General features: G+C 34.3%; 1 protein-coding gene across 1 annotated transcript; it reads left to right on the top strand.

Moving 5' to 3' along the window:
- The first annotated feature begins 2,414 nt into the window (after positions 1 to 2,414).
- On the top strand, positions 2,415 to 7,408 carry PIRT (phosphoinositide interacting regulator of transient receptor potential channels). Its single transcript, XM_003768686.3, has one exon. It carries the CDS (start codon positions 2,430 to 2,432, stop codon positions 2,841 to 2,843), a length of 414 nt encoding a protein of 137 aa, XP_003768734.1. The 5' UTR covers positions 2,415 to 2,429; the 3' UTR covers positions 2,844 to 7,408.
- Positions 7,409 to 11,855: the final 4,447 nt, after the last annotated feature.

An 11,855-nucleotide genomic window follows, 5' to 3' on the forward strand; every position in this document is an offset into this window, starting at 1 on the left:
GTTGTAGTATTTTATTTTATGTATTTAATAGCATTCTGAAAGAAGGGAATCCATAGGCTTTACCAAAGGAAAAATGTTAGAACCTGATTTGGACGGTAAGATAAAAAAAGTGCTAGATTTGGAATTAGAAGACCTCAGACAAGTCATTCAATTATCTCATCTGTGAAATGAAGAGTTAGACTAAATCTTGACTTTTCTTTCCAGGTCTATGAAAAGTTATCTTACCCACCTGACTCCAGACACCCTCCGTTTACCAATTCATGACACTCTTTCAAATATTTCTGTTCAGTTATCTCTAAGTATTATAAAGCCCCAGGACCAGAATTGGAAGAGATTTTGGAGGTCATTGAGGCCACTGGGTTGAGAAAACTGATTCCCAGAGAAGGTAAAGTGATCTACCAAGAGTCACACAGTAAAGTGGTGAAGAGACATTCTTAAAGCTAGGTCCATTGACTTCAGGGCTGGTGTTTTCCCTATTGTTTAAAAAAAAATTGATAATTTAAAAAAATGTTTTTAAGGCCATTTGGGTTTTCTCAAAAGATCAATAAGCATTCAGTTCATCAAGTACTGAAGTTCCTACCATGTCCCAGGAAGCATTTTAAGTTCTGAGGATACAAATACAATGACAAAGCAATTGCTGTCCTCAAAGAACTTAAGCTATCAAAGGAAGCCCTTACATGAGTATACACAAAATACATAAAAATAAAACAAATATAAGGAATTAAATTGTCACAGTGGGTAGAGGGCTGGGCCTGAAGTCAAGAAGACATTTTCCTGTGTTCAAATCTAGTCTCAGACATTTCCATTTTGTATAACCCTGGGCAAATTACTTAATCCTGTTTGCCTCAGTTTCCTCATCTGTAAAATGAGCTGGAGAAGGAAATGGCAAATCACTCCAGCAAAGATACTAACAAGAAACCCCCAAATAAGATGTGAAGAATCAGACACAACTGAATTGTGTGCACACCAATAAAGGTTAAAAACAAAGTAGTTAGATTGAAATGTCATTAACAATTGGGGGGAGGAGGTTTTGAGGGTTTCAAGTAGAAGGTGGCACTTGATCTTCATCTTGAAGAAAAAGAAGCATTCTATGAAGCAGGTTAGGAATGAAGTGAATTCCAGGCTTGGAGGAAGACAAGTGAAAAGGGAAGAAGAAAGGGACAGATAGACTCCCGAAGCACCATTAGACTGGGCACTCTTGTCTTCAGTCTTTGACCTTGAATTATATTTATCTGCTCTTCATCAAATATTATTGTTCATAATATATATAATGTTATATATTATTATATATCTTAAGTCAGAAGGAAAGCTATATCTCTTGGTTGTTCATAAGGGATGAGTGGACCTTAGCTTATACTTTTGTTTAGCACTTTTCCACCAAATACTCGTTCCATTAAAAAATCATCACAAATAACAAATATCAAGTAAAGTCATTTAGCCAAGCAAATCAATAGATTGAAATTGAAGAAATCCCATAGATTAGAATATACCAAAAAAATATAGAAAAGCTCTTTAAGTAGGAGTGAAAAATTGTTGTACACAGTAATAGCATTTGTGTATGATGGTCAACTGAGAATCACTTAACTATTTTGATCAATATAATGATTGGAGACAATTTCAAAAGACCTATGATGAAAAATGTTGTCCATCTCCAGAGAAAGAACTGATGGATCCTGAATGTAGATTGAAGCATAATTGTTTTCACTTTCTTTAATTTTCTTGCTTTTTGGTTTGGGGGGTTGTTTGTTTGTAATATGATTAATATGGAAAGATTTTACATGTATAATTACATTTCTTACTTTTTCAATAGATATGGAAAGGGTAGAAGGGAGACAATTCAGAACTCAAAAAACATTTTTAAATGAATGTTATAAATATCATCATTCAGACACCTGAAATAACCTCATAATTGCCAACCCCACTTCAATTCTCTTCCCTACTACAGTTCATCCTTCACACAGTCACCAGTATGAAGTAACAATGTAACTTTATCATAAAATATAGATGTCACTATGGCATTTTCTCATATTAATAAACTTCCATTTATTCCCTCTTTGAACATCAAATGCAAACTCCTCACATTTAAAGCTCTTTACTATCTGGTTTTATCCACCTTTCCATATATCTATATATAGATATAAGTGTATGTATACACCTGCCGTTAGAATTTAAATTTTTGATTGTTTTTGTTTGTCTTTGTAGCTTAAGAACTAGTCTAATTTCTGGAATATAGCAGATGATTAATAAATGCTTTTTGATTGACTTATTACTCTAGTAGCACTCTAGAGCTCAGTTTGATAAATTTGTAAGTTTTGTAAATTTGTAATTTTGTAAAGTTAATCAGATGAATTGGGTTTTGTTGCCATTCACTTATCACCTTTATTTTTAACCCTCATAGGTACTAAGCACATAGTCTTGACGTCTTGGCAATGGAAACTCTCCCCAGTGTCCTAAATGCAGATGAGAAGTCTCCAGAGTTTAAGGATTTATTGCCCAGTCAGACAGCCAGCTCTCTCTGCATTAGCTCCCGGAGTGAATCAGTTTGGACAGCTGGAAGCAAGAATAATTGGGAAATCTTTCGCAAGCCCATCATCATCATGTCTACGGGTGGGGCTATCTTCCTCTTCGGTATAGTCATCACTTCTTTGACATACACTCTGAATTTACCTTCAAACTCAAGTGTTCTTTTGACTTATCAGATGAGTGGGCCAGCCTTCCTTTCCCTGGGACTCATGCTTATGGTGTGTGGACTGGTATGGGTACCCATAATTAAAAAAAAACTGAAGCAACGACAAAAGTCAGTTTTCTTTCAAAGCCTCAAGTCCTTTTTCTTGAATCGCTGATGGTAATTTCACCTTCATCTTGATAGAGGGAATGTAGTCTAATGCCAATATCAATGCCTCCATCTGCATGGTGAAATGGTTAAAGAAAACAAATCCAGTAAAAGTCTGTTCTCACTTTTTGGAGAAGAAAGGACCTTCATTTCTTCATAGGACTCCCAATTTGTTACCATACAGATCTAGAAACTAAGCATTGCTGGATTATGCCTCAAGTATCATCTATTTAATATTTCTATTATCATTGATGCTCAAAACACCTCCTCTCAGCAAGCACCATCCCTTATCACCTTCATCCTTTTTTTGTGTGTGTGCTTCATCTCAATAACCTTCTCCTTCATGAGCCATATACCTGGGCAAACTGAACTCCAAAGAGAAGCTTTTTTCACATTCTTAATTGCCAGAGTGGGATAGACAGAATCCCCATACCAGCCTTTGAACTTCGACTTCCAGATAGAGAAGACTGGGCAACACATCTTTCAGACTTGGGGTTTGACATCTAACCCCACTCCCATCAACTCCCTTGAAGAACTGAGAGTAGACCAGATGGTCTTGTTACTAATGACACCTTTAAATATTCCAAATATTAAAAGGGAGGATGTCTAAACATATAGGTAAATTCATGAGATAAATAGGTCACTGCATAGGAACACAATCTAAATAGATGAAGTATCCACAAGTCTTACAATATTTGTGCTGGGGCCAACATTCTTTCTTGACAGCCTGTCTTTTTTTTTCCCCTCTCTCTCTTTTCTGCATTCAATGAGTAATTATTGTGTGATACTACCAACAAATATATAATACCCTAACTCTCCAAACTTTTCTAGGAAAAGAACCATATCCCAGTCCTGAGCTGGGCTTCTTTGATATCAGTTTTCTTTGCCCTCTGTAAGTCAAAATTAAAAACCAAAAAGATAAAGTGCCATACAAAAAGAATCTGAATCTTTCAAAGCAGTAATGCACTTCCCAAAATTTTATCAATAGTTAATTCTCTCTGAGATGAGAATTTCTTAACCAAAAGGAAACTGGAAACTATTTGTGGCACATGTACATTTTTCCTACACCACCCACTCCATGTCCTTCCTCCAAAATGTCTTACTACCCTTTCTCCACAGGACCTTTAATTATATGTTTGCTTGCCATGATTAGTTCTCCAAGTGCCTTATAACTGCTTCCTGGAGACTCAGGATGAGGACTCCAAGAATGCTGATAAAGGAACTGGAGACTTGTTTCTTCAAATTCTTTAGAGAGGTTTGGGGATAATATGTAATAATTCTAGGCATATCTTCCATCCTCCTCAACATAGAGCCATAGGAAAGGGTCACCCCCAAGTGTTTGGACTTCTCTTTTGACTTCCTAAGAACCACAGTGGCTTAATAGGCAAAAGCCAAGGTTAATCTATAAGAGTAAGGTTTCCACTGTCTTACCAATGGTCCCTTATGGAAATTTTCTCTCTCCTGAGAGAAATCTGGTGAGTGGGGAGAGGGGAGGTTACAGAATATTGGAGCTAAGTCATCTCTTGACTTTTAAAGATGAGGACTGGAAAAGGAAAACAAATCATCAAAGGTCACAAACCAAAGTGATGATTCTTATGTATCTGTCATCAGTTGGGTGGCAACTGTCTCTGCTTGGTTTTAGCAGTGTTTGAGCTCTATCAATATATGATCTCATTTGTCTTTAAAAATTTCTGCCTCAATCCTAAATAATTTCTCTTTCACTAGTTTCAGCAGCCCAGAATGGTACAGAAGGAGCACTCAGGTAAATCAGAGGATCTAAGTTTAAAATCTGTCTCTACCTCCTTGCTACTTCTATAATATTGGGCTAATTACTTAACTTTTATCTTAAAAATGAGAGTATTGGATTGCTTAAGTCCCTACCAGTTCATATAATCTTTACCCTTTCTTTAGTCTATTTGCAGTATCAAATGCAAAGACACAGTTTGCATTTGAAAATGCAAATGTCAGCTCCACTCTGAGGCCCTCGAAAAGACACAGGAATGGGAAGGAATTCCATGCAATAGGGAGGGAGCTATTCTTCTCTGTGTCAAACTTCTGCTAATATTTTGATATGGTAAACCTGTGTGACCTTCACAAGATCTAGTGCAATTTTTATTTAAGTGGATAGTAGTATAGATAATTTTCTCTAAATACTTTGATTAACATGTGTCCCAAGGCCTCCAGCTGTTTTCCATTCTTTTTTGCTTCTAAACGTTCCCTCTCTCTTCCTAAGTGACCACAAAATAGAATAGAATGTGACTGTGAGTTACAGAGATGACAAGTTCATTCCGAGGGAAAACAGCCTAATGCTGCTGGCCAAGGATCCCAAAATATTGAATGATGAATAATAAATTTCTGAAAAATGAGAAGCAGCTCAAATATAGTGTTGCATTTAAGAAAGAAAAAATTTCATTTACAATTTACCTCCTTTGTAATATTGAAGAGAAGGGGCAAGATTAGTATCAGTGTTTTCTATTCTATTATATCGGCTTTTATAATATACTATTACTATATTTGGGGAAAAGTTGATTTTATCTGTGGCCTATCCATATCTAATAATGAGATTTGCTGTATTTTCATTTCATTATATTAATAATTCTGCTACATCTTACTAATTTCTCTTCCCAAAAATGCCATCTTCTTTTCCTTACCTTTCCTCTTCAAATCTTCTCTAACGTATTTAGCATGAAGATCTTTCAACTCAATATGATTGAAGAAAGCAGGGCTTTACTGAGTCGGATGCATGGATTCTTGGGTGCAATTCAGGGATTTCATCTAGTCCAACCCCTACATGATACAAAAATGTCTTCCATGCAATTTCCAGTTTTGTCAGTTGGTTTCTGAATAACAAGCTCTAATGATGACCAACCCTCTATCTTTCAAGGCAACTGAGACCATTGTTAGATAATTCCAATTGTTAGAAAGTTTTTTTTACTGATGAAAACTCTATCACTTTATAACTTTTACTCACTGATTCTAGTTTTGCCTTTAAGAATGCACTAGAATAAATCTGATTTTTTATGGGTCTGACTCCTAGCTATCTCCTTCTACTTCTCTATTACCTTCTATAGGACAACAGAGAGTTAAGCTTTGACCAGCATTTAGAAGAGCAAAATGAGGAAGACTAGGGAAATATCATAGTATAAAAAGACCACTGGACTATAAAGGAATCTAGATTTAATTTCCATCTCTTCTATTAAACAAACTTTGAACTTTGATAGATCACTTAACTCTGAACCCTAGTTGCCTCATCTCCTAAATGGTGTTTTTTTCTTTACTGTAGTTAGAATGGACTATGTTTTGAGGCCTCTTTACCTTCAAGTCTACCACACTGAAATTCTAATTTTAGAATCATTCCTTTAATAATAAAGTCATTGTCTCTGAACAAAATAAAAATCTCTTAAGTAATGAATAGATGGAATTATTATCAATGTCGTAATATTTTATTATGTATTATTTTACTTGCTTTTTTCCAAAAGAGAACTCTCTGGGAGCTAGTTTTGAAAAGGTTAAAAAAAGTTCAAAGAAAGAAGCACACTATGTAAGAAAGAATAGACCAGAGTATGAGGTATAGAGCAACAGAAGAACAAAAAAATGCCAAAATGGGAAAGGAGCCCTATATAGTGAAGAAAGGATGAAAGGGTACTCTTTCACTGTTTTCCTCTGATTGACTGAGGTCCCTAGCCCTCTATCTTCAGTGTTTCAGAAACAATCCTTCCACTATTCCATGACAAGAGGTTAACCACACCCCTTTTACATAGAAACATTAGTCAATTCATTAATCAACAAATATTTATCAAATATCTGCAATATGATCAAAATTGTTTAAGGATGCTCTGATTGTTAATATCAAACAAGGAATAAAATGGGCATATATGCTATATATCTGTCATGGGCACTAAACTCTGTTATGGTAAAAATCCAAGACAGACTGAATTGAAAAGAGATTATCCATTGATTATAAGGTTGTTTGTATGCTTTATTTTGTGAATGACATTGAGCTTGTTACATTAAGGCCTCTGATATTGAAGAGCCTCCTGGATTTGATACACAAGAACATAATTTATGTAATTATTCATACAGAAAAAAAAAAAAACAATTGGGTGAAGACTGCCTATTGTTCTAACAAAACTGCATAGCTACATGGACAACCTTAGAGCTCATCTATTAGATACATCAGACAGACATTTGACATGTCTATTTGTCTATATGTCAAATTGACATGTCTATTCATTTATCTTTTTTGAAGAATAGACAGTAAGTTGGACCCAGGAGGAAGAGATTGTTTTGGAGAAATTATAAAGCTCTTTTAATGATCTCAAACTGCTCCCTGAAACACAGATTCTCCTTTTGAATGCCAATATTCTAACAGTACAGTATGACTGTAAATCACAGGACACAGAACCAAGCTGAGGTCTGACTTTCTTAGCCACACATTGAAACAATACTTATAATTTTCTTCATGTTTTCTATTTCAATTTCAGGAGGTACCTTACCAATCCTTATTTTTTGAAGAGCAGTTCTTGGCCTGTTGTAAATCCTAGTTCTCAATAAAGTCATTCCTTTTATATTTTATTCAAGAAAGCCTTTGTCTTTTTATCTCTTTTCACCAACTGGTCATTTGGAGCTTGGGCCTTTACTATATAGGATCCCCTTTTCCAAGACCAGTTGGTAAATAAATGAAGAAATTGTACAAGTCATTGTCCTAGTCAATAAATTTCCATAGTTCCTGTTACTTCAACTATTATATATACACTCCTTTGACATTTAAATCCTTTCACAACCTGGTTTTCACCCACTTTTTTTCAAGTTTGATTATACTTTACTTGCCTCCAAGTACTAAGCCATCCTGATAAACTACCTTTGTGTTGTTTCTCACACACAACATTCTTTCTCACATTTCTATGTCTTTGAACAATCTGTTCCTCATGCTTTAAATGCATTCTCTCATCAATCCCAACTCTTAGAAACCCTAGTTTTAATTTCAAGCAAGATTCAGCTCATAGGCTCATGGACTCAGAGAACTAGAAATTAAAGAGAAGTAATTTAAGAATTATTGAACTACCTGAAAGTTATGATCCAAAAAAGGTCCTATACATCATTTTTCAAGAAACTATCAAGGAAAATTGTCCTGATATCTTAGATCAAGAGGCTAAGGTAGAAATTGAAAGAATCCGCTGATCATCTCCTAAAAGAGATCCCCAAATGAAAACTCCCAGAAATGTAACAGCCAAATTACAGATCTCCCAGGTCAAAGAGAAAATACTTCAAGCAATTAGAAAGAAACAATTCAAATATAGCCAGTTCTCATTTAATACAAGTGGATTGCCTAACACACATCCCTCTCTCCTAGTGCTCTATGTGACCCCAGTTCTGGGGATCCCACAGCTGGAACTACTTCAATGCCTAGAACCCTCCAAGGCCTGCTGCCACCTATGCCACTGTCTGTCAAGAGCTAAAGCTGTAGCCCCCAATAAGTGAGGGTTCTCTAGGTAGTTCAATTTATATAAAGTGAGAACTGTCTGTACCCTGAAGTTACCCAGATTAAGCAAGATTTAGTAACTACCACATTAAAGGAGTGGAAGGTTTGAAATATAATATTCTAGAAGGCAAAGGAACTAGTGTTAGAACTAAAAAGAACGTACTCAGCAAAACCAAGTATAATCCTTCAATGGAAAAAAACGAATATTTAATAAAATAATATTCAAGTATTCCTAATGAAAAGAACAGAACTAATTTGAAAAATTGACATTCAAATACAAGACTCAAGAGGAGCATAAAAAGATAAACATGAAAGAGAAATCAAAAGAGATTTGTTGAGGTTCAATCATTTACATTCATATTTCATAAAATGATAAGAACTAAGAACTTTATAATCATTAGGAAAGTTTGAAGGAATCTACATAGAGGTCATGGGTACAAGTCAATTATGTCGGGATGATCTCAAAAAAATGGAGGGGGTAAGATAAAAGGGTGCACTGGGAGAAAGAGAAAAGGAGAGAAAGATTGGGGGGAAAATCTCATATAAAAGAGGTAGACAAGGAAAAGTTTTTACACTGAAGAGGAAAATAGAGGTAGGATGGGCAACACTTGAGCCTCACTCTAAACTGAAGTGGTTCAAAGAGCAAAGAAAAAAAAAATATATATATATATATATATATATATATATATGCATACATATACACTCAGTTGGACATAGAAATCTATCTTAATCTTACCCAACAGGGAAGCAGAAGGGGAAAGGGATAAAGAAGAGGCAATAAAAGAGAGTACAGATTAAGGAAGGTAATAGTAAAAATCAAAATAAACTTTAAGAAAGGACCACTTTAAAAAAAGAAAGAGAAAGAAGGATAAACAGAAGAAAATAGTATAGCGGGAAATATATTGTTAGTAATCATAACTGGAAATGGGAATGGAATGAATTCACATAGTAGAATGAATTAGAAACCAACATTCAACAATATGTTGTTTACAAGACATATACAGAGTTAAAATAAGGGGCTGGAGCAGAATCTATTATGCTGAATATTTTTTGAGAGAAGAGATGAGAGAAGCTATATGGCACAGTGGATAGAGCACCAGCCCTAAAGTCAGGAATTCCTGAGTTCAAATCCTGCCTCCCTCAAATTAATACTTACGAGGTATTTGAACTTGGGCAAATCATTGAACCCCAATTGCCTCACACAAAAAGAAAAAAGAAAAAGAAAAAAAGGCAGGAGTAGCAATCATGATCTCACACAAAAACAGAAAAACCTGGGAAGACTTAGGGAAACTGTAAATACAGTAAAAAGAGTAGAAGCAAGAGAATGTTGCATATAGTAATAATGATGATCAGCTGTGAAAGACTTACCTACTCTAATCAATACAATGATCTAATACAATTCCAAAAGACTCAACCAAAAACTTTATCTACATTCAGAGAGAAAACTGAAGAACAGTGCAGACAGAAGCATATTTTTTTCAATGTATTTTTCTTACCAATATGGTCCTTTGTTTTAAAATAAAAGCAAGTTGTTTACATTCTTGATTTTATATATCTTTTTCCATTCTACTTTATATAGAAAATATTTTATTTGGTGTTGATTATGTTCAGAATATAAATGAATAAGTGTGTGAATGAATAGTTGTATAGATAGATTATATATAAAATTTTGACATTGATACTTTTTAAAAGTTGAAGCTAAATACTATCATGTAGAGGAAAGAAGTTGAAGCTAATTGTGAGGATGGTTTATAGGAACTCCTTAAAGATATAAAAACAAAAAATGAATTTGAGTGTGAATTGCCTGGAGGCAACAAGAAATACTATTTCATGGAATATTTAAAACTTACATGTTGCAATACTTACAATAAGAATCTGCAAAAAGATCACCACAAAAATAACTGAGTTTATATAATAATATTGATCATGAGAACATGATAGAGAAATTCTATCATGGTTGGTCAATTCCTGCAAATCAAATTAATATATACTCTGATAACTTCATGATTTCCAACCAAAGAATGGGAAATGTGAGAATAGTAAAAACTCATGTGAAAGTGTGGTTCAGAAAGAAGATTGTTAAGAAAGACTAAAAAGACTTATAAAATACATATGAGCTTCAAACCTCTATATTATGAATATATGCATTTAAAAAGGATTGTCAGATAAGTACATGGTGAACACAAACAAATACTATAAAGAACAAAGTAGATTATATTCTAACAGGTAAGAAAAGTCCATTGATATAGGAGTTATCCTTGAGTGCAATCAGGCCATCGACTTGTCAGAACTGGATCAGAATTAGTTTGTTTTTTTTTTTAATAGAAGTGTGAAAAAAAAAAGGTACACAAATAAAACAATCTTATCCTGAATTATTTAAATAAGTAACTAAAAATCAAAAATGGGAAATGGCTAAGAGAAATAATATAAACACTATAATCATGTTGTCTAAAGATTTAGTCAATGGAAATCAACTACAATGAGATTAAAAGAATCCAGCCTTAGTCAATAAATATTTTATTTACTTGTCAGACAGAGAGATGACTGCAAAGATAAAAATGGACTAAAACATGAACTTGTTTGTTAAATCTTATGAAGAAGTATGATGGATGATTTTGAGGAGTGTCATCTTATAAAGTTAAGAGAAACATGTAAAATAAAATCTTTGAAAATAAAGCTTGGTAAAATATCAAATTGAGCAAAGTCATTCCGGGGATAAAATGGAAGAATAATTAAGAGAAGAAAAATGGAAGATTTGCAAAAAAAAAAAAAAAAAAAAGATAAGAAAAGAAACTGCTTACTCCATGAATATTACAACCATTGGACCAAATATGCTTTATAAAAGAGGTATAAATGAAAGTGAAAATAATAAAGATGGGAAAAACAGCCAAACTGAATAATAGATAGGTTGATTGTTTGATTGATTGATAGATTGAAATTACAGCAGGTATAGGTAGATATGTATAGAGAAAGATATAATATATAAACATAAAAGATTTATGTACATATAAAATATTTCTTATAGGCAATATGATTCTGAAAGTATATCAATATACAATATGGGGGTAAATGTAACAATGTAAATGCTGGAGACACTGAGGCAAGATAGTGATTAGAGAGTTTTTAATATTTTATTTGGATTTCTGAGAGGGAGAGATTTTGCTGGGGGCATGTTGCCTCCAGGGCTGATGTCTCAAAGAATCCAGCAGCGAATTTGAGTTCTCAGTGACATATATACACATAGCTCCAAGCTTGGGTAGCTAAACAAATGGGGGGGGGAGAGAGAGAAGTCCAAACTCAGGTGAGCGGAAATCTCCAGGCAGAGACCATCAATCCGGTTCTGGCAGGTTGGGGGTAGGACCATAAATTCTAACAAATTGAGAGTTAAGGAAGTGTTCACCTAGATCCAGGAAGTCTGGACTTAGAGGATACCAATTAGATATCTGAGATAGAACATCTGGAGTTTTATCTTTTAGAATGCCAGATCTCCACAGTCTTAATTATCTCAGTTCTGATGAGCAGAAAAGGGGGTTTGCAACC

The sequence above is a fragment of the Sarcophilus harrisii genome, chromosome 4 (assembly GCF_902635505.1).
Source record: "Sarcophilus harrisii chromosome 4, mSarHar1.11, whole genome shotgun sequence".
NCBI lineage: Eukaryota > Metazoa > Chordata > Mammalia > Dasyuromorphia > Dasyuridae > Sarcophilus > Sarcophilus harrisii.